Here is a 13957-nt window from a genome sequence, read left to right as displayed (position 1 = left end):
TAAATAATATTCGATTCAAACCCAATTGCAAGTCATTAGTTATTCATAGCTCATCATCGAGATCATTGGCTGGTGTGGTGGACGGTTTTTGACTGCTTGATTAACAATGTTTTTAGAATATTGTTGACTGGCGTGGCACGTGACCTCAGTTCAGCCGAACTGCGAATTCTTTCATGGGTTTGATTTTAACAAAACAAAAATTTGAATCGAACTCAACAATGCGTAAATGACTTGTTTATAGAATAAGGCACGTTTTATTGACAGTTTTTCAAAACAAAATGAGAAAGCAATATTTAAGTGTATCATGCCTAAATTTATACGTTCACGCCGAAATGTATGCAAACGCAGTAAAAGTCTACTCACCAGCCTGTGCCGCAAAGTGGAGCGGGGAGTTGCCCTCGTTGTCCGGCTTGTTTACGTCGATTCCGGGCAGCTGGAGGAACAGCTCCAAAAAGTTTGTCAAGTTGGTCGAACAGATGTACGAAATGGCCGTCTGTGGGGAGAGAAAGTGATAGAAGAAAAAAAAAAGGTTAGCATAAATTCAGGCAAATACTCGGTACACCAGAATTGTGACACGTGTGGTTCTTCACCACGATGAATAAGTGATTCGTCTGCAGTGTGGCGCGGCCATGAAGGGGACGTTCTTTTTTTTGTTTCGTCCTGGTGGCCAAAAAGTAAACCCGGCAGATGCAAATATTTGGATGATGACCGGGTGACATTTGGCGGTGGAATTGGCATAAAGTGTCGTCCAATAAATGTCGCAGATGCTGGCAGGTTACATTGCAGGGAATTTGAGAAATTTCAAAACTGCACCAATTCCACCCCCTTCACGTGACTCTGTTGCCTAAGTTTCACGTGTGCATGTAGGCAGAATGGAGTCCAGTCATGTCAGCAAATCATCATAATTTTCACCTTTATGCAGCCAGAGTGACATGCTGACAATAATGGTTTGCCTTCTGTCATCGGCAGAAAGTGTGACCTCGTTGGGGAAGGAAAAATGGCCACAAACACACAGTGATAATCATCTGTTGCCATTTACACATACGGCTGGTCGTTTATCCTTGCAGATGTGACTGTAAAAATATTAATGTTGTTTTATTGTCAGATTCGAAAACTCCGAAAATGTTTTTCTTTACAGTGCACTTCTGTGTCATTTACAAGGATATGATTTCCAAGTAAACCTAAAAAATCAACTGACATGTGCATTGCATGCAGCACTAATGGATACCCATTTGGGTAGGCAAAAATTGCGATGTCGTTTCACATTTAGATAATGCAAGATCGAACATAATCGCAATCAGCAAGATGCTCACATCATTGAGCTTGCATGGTTTGCAGAGGGTATGACTCCGTTTGATGCTGGCTTTCAAATAGAGGCAAAAGGCTTTAGATTAATATTTTCTAGTTACCTTCAGTAGGGAAGAATGATGAATAATAAAAGTTATTATTAAGGCCGTTGCAAATATTTTTCAATGTTTATGTCGCACCCCCCCTCCCCCCGCTTCATTTTTTTCCAAAAAATAAGGGGGCATTTTTTTTTTCAGAAAACTTCTAAATTTTAATGAAAATAGAAGTAAAATCAACTGAAAAAAAAAAAATCTGAAATGCATTTTTCTGCATTGATAGTCATATTTAGCATGTTTTGGCTGGATTTAAAATATTCGGATTTTTTTTTATGAAATTCCAATGCACAGCTCCGCAAAAACTTTTTTATTCGCAAAAAATATTTTTTTTGCCAATACTTAGATACTTTGGAAACTAATGATTGCAAAACAACTGGAAAGGTGTATAATGAATTTTAAAACACTTTTCATTCTATATTTTATTTTTATTATGGAAATTATGAATATGCTTTAAAAATAAGTGTTACCCTATATTTTTTTAAAGCAAAAATGTGCAAAGTACTGAGTGTTTTAACTAAAAAAAAAATATTTCAGTCATCTGTTCATATTTCAACATTCAATAAAAAAAATGAAGAATTTGATTTCTATTAAAGAACTTCTCATATATGACCTGACGGAAATTTTTGGGGTTGCTTCCTAATTACAAAAAAAAATGCATCTCTAAATGTTTTCGTCTTTGTAAGGCTCCATACATTTTCTAAATAACTTTAATTATTCAGCTGACGATAGCTCGACAACTATCGGGTTGATTTTCAATGTTTAAAAATTAAATCTCTGTTTTTTCCAATTTTTGGAGCATCAATATTTTTAAAATATGATAATTAAACATAATGTTTCAGAAGAGCTTAAATACAAATGTTGATCCATTTTTCACAGCTGCTTGAAAAAAATATTGTCTGAAATCTAAAATATGCTTATTTTTACCTGAATTTGAGCCTCAGTTAAAACTCGAATGGCTATACATTAAAAACGCTTCACTTTATTGCAAATAATGTGCAGTATTTGTAGATTGCTTTGGATTTTTACACATGAATTTTGGAAATGTTATGGATAACATTTTAGATAAGACAGTGAATGACTAAGAAAACTGATAGAAAAAAAATTAATCGTCGTTGTTTTTTAAAAAAATTCGATATTCTTTTTGAATAATGATTTTCAAAAGATAATGTATTTTGTTAATGTTATTCTTAATCCAAGAATTGTTTTTTTTGGCTCATTCAAACACATTTATTTTTAAAAATACTGTATTAGTGAATAGATTTTGTTTATGGATAAGAAAGTAAATAAAAAAATGAAAAAATAGATTTTTTTTACAGAAAATATTTTTTTAGACTAGTCTTCAATGTCTTTCAACCATATGTATAGGAAATTGTCTGATCATTTCGAAAATAATATTTTCAGACAAAAAAAAAAAAATAATTATGATTTGCAATAACGGGACCATCAATAAACCACGTGGACACTTTTTTGGAAATCTCTCCCCCCCTTCTCGTGGACAATTGTCCATACTCCCCCCCCCCCCCCCCCTTCTCCCCTAAAGTGTCCACGTTAGGGCGTCCAATTTTCCCGGGTTTTGAATTTCCCGGGAAATGGGAAAAATATTTTTGGAATCCCGGGAAATTTTTGAATCAGTAATAAAATCTATGTTTCATTATATTTGTTATGTTTTCAAGCTTAAAATCATTGAATTAGCTTAATAATATCAAATGGTTATAATCCTCACTTCAATCTAAACAAAGACGACAGTTTTAAAATAGCCTAAAAGATTTTTTTTTGTCTTTGTGGTGTTTAGGATTTTATATCAACTACTATTTTTAATTCCAGTATGATTAATCATTTTTTTATTTGCGAATCAAATTACATAATTCTTTTTTTTGAAAAGGTCCAATAAGCTTTTGTTTTCCATATGTTTATAGGACCTATTCAAAAAACTTTGGAATTCTTTCATATTTTTTTTCTTTTATATATATTTTATATGACATGACTAAAACAGCTAGAAAACAAACAACGACAATAAATAAAATGATACCAGTCAATGTAAAATTTTAGATAAGTTTTGAATTCATTGTTTTATATAAAACATATTTTACAAATTATCTTCAAGTTACTACCGCCAACCGAGGGAAAATCAGAACTACAGTCTAAATAGGTACAGGAGATTTTAGAGCAATACATTTGGAAGTACAAATTGTTTTGTTCTGTTACTGTTTCAACCGAAGTAATCCAAAACGTCATGCAAATATTTTTTGCTTTAATAGCTGTATTTATTCGTTACATTTGTACGTATTTGCCCTGGATGCCGGTGTTTGATTATAAATAATTTGATATGAGATTGTTTTTTTTTTATTTAAAATCGAAAATATACGTAAATATATCCAGTTTTTCAAAAAAATAAAAAATAGAGAAAAAAATGTAAAGCACTAGGCATTTTGCGGACCTGGTAATTCAAATTATAATATTTTTTCCTTAAATGCCAATTTAATGCTGAGATTTGCTGAATACAAATTTTAATTCATTTTATTGTTCTACTATTTTCACAACCAAATCTGAATTTCCAGACCAAAATATGATTTTTTTTTTCAATTTCGGGAATTCCCGGGACAAATTATAGAAAATCCCGGGATTCGGGAATTCCCGGTTTAGGAAAAATCCCGGGATTTTTGTCCCGGGAATTCCCGGGATGGACGCACTAGTCCACGTGGTTTATGGATGATCCCTAACTGGAAAACGGTGCAGTAATTTTTTAAAAACGAAGTTGACTTTTTAGCTGTCGGCCACCATTGCTAGTACCAACCACTAGTGTCTTCCTTTTATCTACAAGGACTTCGCCGTCCTGGGCCCTGGGCTAAGTGTATGAAAGTATGGCACGGAGCGACGAGGCCGAATACCCATTTTTTAATGCAAATTTAATTTTACGTATAAAAATTAAGCAATTTTATTTTCAATTTTCCACGCCTAAAAACAAATATTTTTTTTCCTAAATTGCCAACACTGCCAAATGAATTTCGACTATGTTGTGCCAAAGCTCAAAAGATGTTCTGATTCTAAATTATCAATCTTTTAAATTTAATTAAGCAAATTTTTGTTTAGTAATTTAGTCAACGGTAAACGATTTTATTTTACTGACAAATCAATATAACAAGTTTTATTTTTCGAACTAATCGCATATGATTGAAAATAACCTCAATAAATTTGTTAGTGCGGCCCCTAGATCATCTAGTTGCTCAACAATTTATTTCGCACCCTTTGACATTTAAAGATAATCTATTTTGAACAGCAAACAGCATCATTGCCGAGTAGAGCTAACCTAATTTCGTTCCTCTTGTGTCTTCAATGAAGCTGAACAAATTTCATTCATCTCCTGGCGCTCTCGCGGTGGCTGTCCCGCGGTGTCTTTTTTTTGTTTCAGAAACCGCAACCTATCAATCGACCGTGAGTAGGTTAAATTTAAATTAAATTACTTAAACTCAATCACTGACGTGGCTGGTTGTTTTTCCTCTGCTCAACCGCTGCACACAACAACGTTTGGCGTGGTTCAGACCTCAGCCAAAACAAGTCCATGATTCACGCCAACGCAGCCAACCCGGGCCCCGGGTGGCAGTCAACATTTCGGTTGGCCATTTCAACCTGACCTGTGGCAGCTGCTGCCACGAAATTAGCACTTGCAGTTCCCAAACCATGCATATGTGGTATTTACCCCCTATTTGAAGTTGTTTTCAAATCACGGTAGTTTATTGTAATTGACTCAAATTTTGACCTTGGTAAAACCTTCTGAAGACATTTCCAGATTTTAAATAACAATTATGATTTCAAGGAAAATACAATTAGAGCAGACAAAACTGTTTACTCAACATGAACAATAAAATTCTGCCCACTACAAGCCCATCCCACTGTTCGTAATAACAAAATTTCCGCGAATCGTTCAATCGGACGTCCCTGGACGTGAAACTCGCGCGGGTTCTGTTCGGGCACCGATCACAGAGACGCCACACACCGTTCGACCTTTTTCCCGTGCCAATTGAAAAGCGCCGGTCGGGAAATCGAGACGTGAAAGTAAATAAATCAATTTTCGCCTATCACGAGGTTTTTACCGAGGAATGCAAGCCCCGAGACTCGTGAGTATCGCAGCGGTTTTAGTGGTGTGGCGATATGGAAAATAGGAGGGGAAAATTGCCGAGGAAAACTGCTGCGGAAAATCCGCACACTTCCCACGCACATTTGTGCAATATGCGCGATAGGAAATTAATACTTTTCTGTTATGTTTCCATTATTCCCAGATCTTGAAAATTTTTGCAGTTTTTTTCGGCCAATAGCAAACGGAAAAACTACACGTGAAAAATTTGAAAGAAAATAATCGTTTCTGTTTCCGTTGGACCAACATTTAGGGATTTTCAAGTGGAACTCTCAATTTAATTCATTTTAAAGTAGACATCTTACATCTTGCTAATTTTTTTCAATTTCAATTAGAACGGAAATAGATTTTTTTAAAGACATTTTTTTGCATAATATAATTTTTAAACTAAATTAATCAAAAGTGCATTTCCTGCGTAGCATTTCAAAAAAATATGTTAATTCTGATGTAAGGTAGCGCAGATAAATTATGATTTTTCACATAGCATAACACTGTTTGAATAGCTAGAGTAAAAATGAAATCGTGTTAAAAATCAAAATTATTGGGTCCTAAAGCCCTATGTTAATTTTTATGTACAACGGTAAAAAACACGATTAAAACCACTTCTGATCACTTTTTTCATTTTAATGCAAAAAATATATATTAACAAGACAACATTTGTTCAATGGATCAACTATGATCTCCTTGAAACCGAGTTGTCAAGTAGGACCTTTTCTGTCAAGAAGGACCACGATGTTAATTTTTAAAAATTGCATTGAAAACCCATCTTAAATCCTTTGCGATCGTACAAAGGGTCATTGTTCCCAGAAAAATAAGCTTTATCGTTGGGAACTGTCTATCACAAATTTAAGCTTAATTTTAGCACCCAATTGATATTTAAAATTTTGTTACATTTTTATAATTCGAAATTTTTAAAGTCAGCCTTAAAATTTGATTTTTTGTTTTATTCCAAACCCTTTGACCTTGACCAGAGCCGTGGAATAAAAACCTTAAATAAAATTTGTACCAAACTAAGGCCAATTAAAATTTTATTTCAGGTTTTTGCCTAAAATAAATAAAATAATCATTTTTATGCATGTTTCTAATGTGAAATAGACTCAGAAATATGAATATGATAAAATTATCACCAGAAAATTGGATCTAAGTGGTCTCCTGAGCAAAAATTTACAACCAAAAAATCACTAAAAGAAATATCGTCTATTTTATATGGTAAACTGCCATACCCGAAGCGTTATCAATCTTAGATGGTAGTCCCAGATGTCCCTTACAGGCTCCAGGTCGAATCTAGTTGATATCTGGATGGATCACTTTTTTATTTGAGTTTTGAAAATTGTGCTATTTTTTCACATTAATGCCAATAACTCCTTTTAGATTTAATCGATTGGGATGCTTCATCCTGCATTTTGTTACATTTTTCAAGCCCTTTCAGATGTATATTGAATTTTGAATATTATTTGAATTTTGTCTAAGCCATTTTAAAGATCCCGATTTGCCCCACATCCCGTTGACCTAGAGTGCTCATATCTTGGCCAAATGCTAGTTTTATATGTACAAACAACCCCTGGAAATTTCAGGCAGATTGGTGAGTTCGATGCGAGATGGGTATGCTTTGCTCTTGGACTCGCTCTTAACTTTTTTGTGTGGAAGAAACTTGTATAGTCGCTTGAAAAATTTTCAAAATAAATTGTATCACTTTTATTTTTATATTTTTTACCTAATAGGGCTCCTCGAAGTTTTTTTTGATTTTTTTTTAATATTTTGGACCACATATCTGAAAAAGACACAATACTTTGGGAAAACATATTTCCATAATTTCATTGATATTTTGCTAATTTTTTAAGTAGGCATAGCTGTTATAATATAAATATCATTTTTGAAACCTTTTGTTTTAAAATTTTGTGCAGACAAAAAATGACAAAAAAACATCTCTGCAAAAGTTAAAGCAATCAAATAAGACACTTACAAATTTTATTTAAAGTTTTTGTCACTTTTTACACACACTGCTGTCGTAACCTAAGAGGAAGCGCATCAAAAGTCGAAAGCGAAATACAAATAAATTGACACAACAATCACTTGGAACAACTATGGGCAATTCTCCGCCAACTCACACAGCAGTTGCCCCGACCCCTCTTCGATTTGCGTGAAACTTTGTCCTAAGGGGTAATTTTTGTCCCTGAACACGATTCCGAGGTCCGTTTTTCGATATCTCGTGACGGAGGGGCGGTACGACCCCTTTCATTTTTTAGCATACGAAAAAAGAGGTGTTTTTCAATAATTTGCAGCCTGAAACGGTGATCAGATAGAAATTTGTTGTCAAAGGGACTTTTATGTAAAATTAGACGCCCGATTTGATGGCGAATTCCGAAAAAACGTATTTTTCATCGTAAAAAACACTAAAAAAGTGTTAAAAACTCTGTCATTTTCCGCTACTCGACTGTGAAATTTTTTGGAACATGTCATTTTATGGGAAATTTTATGTACTTTTCGAATCTACATTGACCCAGAAGGGTAATTTTTTCATTTAGAACAAAATTTTTCATTTTAAAATTTTGTGTTTGTTCTAACTTTGCAGGGTTATTTTTTAGAGTGTAATAATGTTCTACAAAAATTGATATACAAACATTAGGGTTTTGCTTATAAACATCACGAGTTATCGCGATTTTACAAAAAAAAGTTTTGAAAAAGTTACTTTTTGCGTTTCTCTTTGTTTCGTCGTCCGTGTCTGTCGCGGGTTACCATAAACGGCCATGATCGACGATGTCTAATTTTTTCAAAACTTTTTTTTGTAAAATCCCGATAACTCGTGATGTTTATAAGCAAACCCCTTACGTCTATATATCAAAATTTTTGTAATTGTCTGCTCTGCAACTTTGTAGTACATTGTTACACTCTAAAAAATAAACCTGCAAAGTTAAAAAACACGAAATTTTAAAATGAAAAATTTTGTTGTAAATGAAAAAATGACCCTTCTGGGTCAATGTAGATTCGATAAGTACATTAAATTTCCCTTTAAATGACATGTTCCAAAAATTTTTACAGTCGAGTAACGGAAAATGGCAGAGTTTTAACACTTTTTTAGTAATTTTCTCGATGAAAAATACGTTTTTTTTTTAATTCTTTGACACCAAATTTCTATCTCATCACCGTTTCAGGCTGCAAATTACTGGAAAAACACCTCTTTTTTGGCATGCTCAAAAATGAAAGGGGTCGTACCGCTCCTCCGTCACGAGATAGAAAAAAACGAACCTCGGATTCGTGATCAGGGACAAAAATTACCCCTTAGGACAAAGTTTCACGCAAATCGAAGAGGGGTCGGGGCAACTTTTCTCGATTTCTTGTGAGTTGGTAGAGAATTACCCCTATATCTTCTTTGAAAAATAAAAGTTAAATGATTAATTATAATAAAAACCTTAAAGTAGAATAAAGTTCCAATGATAAATTAAATTTTTAAGTGTTAAATTCGAAAATGTGTTCTAAATTTTCGTCAATGTTTCACATTTACGTTTCAACGAACGCTAAAGCAAATTCTATGTTTGTTTTGCTACATCCTCTCCTCTTTGCACTTATACAAAGTAATACAGTCCAGGCTCGATCATCTGAAGTGATTTTTTTTCCGAGGCCTTAGAATAATTCGAGTCTGGACTGTACATTGTAAAACGACAAATTTGTTCATTTTGTATCAAACGCTTTTTTTTTAGTTTTCAAATAATGATGAAAAAAGGCTGTGAAACTCAAGGGAAAAATGTGCACTCATTTCAAATCAGTTTGACAGCATCGTTCAAAGCAACCATGTTCAAAGCATTTTATGATACAGATTTTGAAGATTTAGCTTGGAATTTGAAAAGCATTGATTTTTTTGTATTTTTTTATCAAAAGTTTCAATAAATAGAGAAAGAAAAATAAAGAAACCATTAGACAAAAAAAAATCAAGGAAAATCATTAATATTGATTTAGTTTCATTGAATTGAACAATCTGGCCAACGTCCCGTAAGTTGGGCAGACCTGGTGTACAGGTATCCCATTTCTTAAACAATGAAGAGAAGGAAACGTTGCAGTAATATTCACATCAGTTTTAAATGATTTTAATTGCCTTTTCAAAATATTATAAAAACTATTTTATAGTTGTTTTTGTTGACCTTATCAAGTTTTAATTAAAACGGTTTTTATTTTTGAGAAAATAATTAAAATGACATTTAATTGACATTTGAAGATACAACATCATGTGTACGATGGTCTACAACTTTACAGACAGGAACAAACAACGTTCCACTGCGGCAATTCCCACGCCAAATCAGTACTAAAGCATACTTCATCGCATCATCATCATCACCACGGCCGATCACAAACTTCCTCGACGGGAAAGTTCGTCCTCAAAGCTGGCAAAGTTGTGGGCTGAGTTGTAACTGTCAGCCTAGTCCCGCAAATAAACAGGGCCTAGCCAAAAGGTCATCATCCACATCAGCCAGTAGAACGTTGGATGAACTATAACACAAACCAATCAACTTTAGTAGAGATGACTCGGTAGCAACAGTTGAGTGGCCCTTTAATGAATGAGATTGATACCGTGACACTAGAATTTACTTGATTTGTTTTTTTTTCTTTTTGCGAAAACAAGTAATCTGATCAAATCAACCCCAGTTGACGGTTGACGGAGTCAAACCCTGTCCACGCGTCAATGCGCCACCGCCAGGACCTAGTTATTTTCCCACATTCCATCGTAAACAGCTCATCGTCCTCATTTTTTTTTCGGACATAATTTATCCGTGCATGGTTCCGGATTATATCGCCGGATTAACTCTCTCTCTCTCTCTCGCAAAGGATGTCATCGCCATGGCTATCACCATGGGAGTCGGATTAATTAGCCCGCAAATAATGCACACTCACCCGTCCGCTGCGATCCGTCGAGTTGAGATTCTCGCGCGAGATGCCATTCTCGAGGATGTCCCGGAACACCTCCTTCAGCAGGTACTCGTTGGCGTCGCGGGAGGCCCGCAGCAGCGTCGTCACCGTCGGAACCTGCTCCATGCTCATCCTGAGCGCGCGGATCCGGGAGCTGAGGGTGGGGCTGGAAGAGGAGGGAGGGAGATTTGGGTTAGAGTTTGGTTGAAGAATTTGTCTTCGAGTCAATTATTCGAGGATAACTGAGAAATGAATCATTTCACAAAAGCAACAAGTAATTCCTTATGAACTTATTCGTTTACCCCAGGGGACTCCACCGAGTGACCCCAAAAAAGCTTCCTACAACAACCCACACTGCTGGTGTTACTGGCCAAGTAATTTATGTCTTACCATCGTGGTGCGAAAATGGATTACCGCCCCATTTTGGTCACTAACTCCGGGGGCTAATGAAATCCCTTCACACAATTTCCTGTCCATTGGATTCTGCCACATCCAAGAAAACAGTTGTGTAAAAAATTAGCCCCGTTTCGTCCCATGTGGCCAAAGGGCAAGAAGAAGACGCCCGTAGACCAGGATGCTCCAGCAGAACCAGCTGAACTGTATATACTGTGTGGTGCTTAAGTTTGTATTTAGTTCGTTCGTTGGGGACTAAAAATAGAGCTCGGCGGTATGCCATAAATACACGCACCATAAAAGCTGCTCCTGGTGGGAATCCACCTAGACCTGCAGGAATTGGCCAAACATTGTGTGGACCAGCTGGCAGACACACCCGTTTGGTCGTGTCTCTGCTTTGGTACACGCAAAACGGAATTTATGAACGCAAAATGTTCAACTTGGAACATGAACACTTCATGACTCATGTCCAGGGTTACCAGGTAAAAATTTTAAAAATCTGGCAAAGTTTCGATAATAAATCTGGAAAAAAATCGCAGACGAAAATCTAACAGTTTTGAATAGTGAAGGGGAAGGAATACATGGATTAATTAAACAGTTTTTAGAATTTAGATGGATTGACTAATTTTATGGCCAAACAATTTATGAATTGCCATTTTCTTTTAGAAAAACACATGCTAATTTTTTCGATTTTCAATTAAATTCATTAATTTTAATCAAAAAGTTGTTCAAAATAGCATCAAGTGAAAAATCCGGCCAAATCTGTAAATATCTGGCACAGAGAAAGATGAATCTTTATTCTGGCTGACACTTGAAAAATCTGGCATACCCCGATTTATCTGGCAACCTGGCAACCCTGCTCATGTCTGAGTCTGAGTGTTCAAGAAATACACTATTTTCCGAAATCCTGCAAAAAGAACCACATTTTGTAACACCATCCAATTCTGGGTGCACACTCAGCTATCACCTACCACTATGCTATGTTTATACTACACCCGGAGTTTATTCCCGGGGAATACTCTGGACGTAACGCGCGTCTCTGCCGCAAGTATCTATACGCTCTTTTGAAGAAGATGATTAAGTCGCACGTCATTGATTTCGCGCGCCGAGTTGGAGTTTTGCCTGATGGGCCTGTAAATAAAACAAACCCCACTGCTAACTACTACCGCACGTTAGTGGATTTATGCCGGGCGGGCGCCGCCATCCTGCGATCAGCATTTAGCAACAACTTTGGAACTTCCTTGCATACAGATTGCCCGATTAGCCTTGTAAGCGGGCGCGCCGTTTGAAACCGTTGCGATTTCTTTAGATTACAATCTCTTGGCTTGACGTAAAAGACACGGTTTTCCTTTAATTGTTTATGATTCGAGAGTGTGTATTCGATCGCGGCGTTACCGGAAGACCTCATTTCGCGATTTTTTTCTGGCTTCAAAAATAAATTTCAAAAATCGAAACTTTTGAAGTGCCTGCTGGCTGGAACTGGAAAAAATCGAGCTCGAACTCATTCTGGAGAGGTGTGAAATGGCAAGGTGATGCCGAATGGTCAATAGACGCCGCCGGGGATCGTGTGTGTGCGTAAGAATGGATTCCATGTTGATTGAATCAATTGACGTTGAAGATCGATTTCAACGTGTACGGTGGGGTGAAGAATAAACATTGACGTGGAATCGGTGCTTCATTTAGGTTCTAAAGAATATCAGTAACAAAGAATAAAATGAATAATATTTCATGTTGAACTTAAAAAAAAACGTAACATTATTTTGAAATTTTGAAGACATCCTAACTATTATGCAAAATGACCATTTACTGGAATGAATCGAATTCTTTCTATAAGAACTCTTAATAAGTGAAAACAATGGCCAAAATTTTAACCAAATTGATTTATCTTAAAGGCTAAAACATGGGCTCAGTCTCATGAAAAAAATCTTCATATGTCGATGATTTCGCTGAAATTTACAACAGGGCAGACCTTCGAAATGTTGGACAGATTCACACAACTTTTTGCAAAACAACGTTCTGAGAAAAAAATCTGTGTAATTTCGCTACTCTTCTTGCAATTTCTTTTCCAATGCAAAGATCAGACTGTCACATTTCAAATAAGGAAATATTACGAAGGTGTGGTTTGTCACACTTGTACGTAATGCTACTGTTAAAATTGTTCAACTTTTGCCAAACCCTCACAACGATTTTTTTTTATTTCAAGCGATTTTTGCTTAATAACACAGTATACAACAATTTCTCATTACTGAATTCAGTAAAATTTACTGAAATCTGCACTACTGAAATTTTCAGTAAATGAAAACTTGCTGAAATTTCAGCAAACTTTGACAGCTCCATACAAATTTTAAATGAAAATCAGTGAAAAACTAACGGAAAATTTCAGTAGTGCAGTTTTCAGTAAATATTTACTGAAAACGAACATCAGAATTTGCTGTGTAACAAATGGTGTAAAATGGGAAGGGTTTAGGGTGTCCAATTTTTCCGGGTTTTGAATTTCCCGGGAAATGGGAAAAATATTTTTTGAATCCCGGGAATTCCCGGGATCACGGGAAGTTGTCCCAAAATCAACATTTTTGTTGTATATTTTGTTGTTTTATGCTTAAAATCATAGAATTAGTTGGTGATAATCTACCATCAATCTTAACAAGGACAGCAGTTTTAAGGTGTCAAAAAAATAAAAATAAAAAATTGTTTTTATTTTTGCTCTTTGTTTTGCTTTGGATTTTACGTGAAACTTATTCAATAAACGAATGTGATTTAAATTAAATAAATCTCTTTTACATATATTTTATTTATTTTGATATATTTGGCATAACTTGTAAAGCTTTAAAAAATTCTTTAATTTTTTTCAAAAACAGCATCGACACCAAATAGAATGATACCAGTTTTAATCACTACTGCCAACAAGGGGAAAATCAAGACAAAAGTCTAAATGACTAAAACAGCTGTATTACTTTGTCGGCGGTGTTTGATGAAAAATAGTTAAATATGGTATTTTTTCAAAATTTTAAATAATTAATACCCAGTCTTTGAAAATAGTATAAAATTAAATAGAAAATATGGAAAGTGCTAGACACTTTTTGAATTTCTAAAATAAGATTTTAACAATTTTCCATAATATGACAAATTA

General features: G+C 35.1%; 1 protein-coding gene across 3 annotated transcripts in view; it reads right to left on the bottom strand.

The window, feature by feature from the left end:
• The window catches only part of LOC6052422, a 62780-nt gene that overhangs the window by 6146 nt on the left and 42677 nt on the right, over positions 1-13957 (bottom strand). For all 3 annotated transcript variants that reach the window (XM_038260286.1, XM_038260288.1, XM_038260287.1), the window contains exons 5-6: positions 10420-10600; positions 364-493 (exon numbers count right to left, since the gene is read on the bottom strand). In XM_038260286.1, coding sequence (XP_038116214.1) covers positions 364-493; positions 10420-10600 — 311 coding nt within the window. The remainder of the gene's footprint in view (positions 1-363; positions 494-10419; positions 10601-13957) is intronic.

The sequence above is a fragment of the Culex quinquefasciatus genome, chromosome 3 (genome assembly GCF_015732765.1).
Source record: "Culex quinquefasciatus strain JHB chromosome 3, VPISU_Cqui_1.0_pri_paternal, whole genome shotgun sequence".
In the NCBI taxonomy this organism is placed as follows: Eukaryota; Metazoa; Arthropoda; class Insecta; order Diptera; family Culicidae; genus Culex; species Culex quinquefasciatus.
Note: the sequence above shows the minus strand (reverse complement) of the source record. Positions and strands in the feature narration are given on the sequence as shown.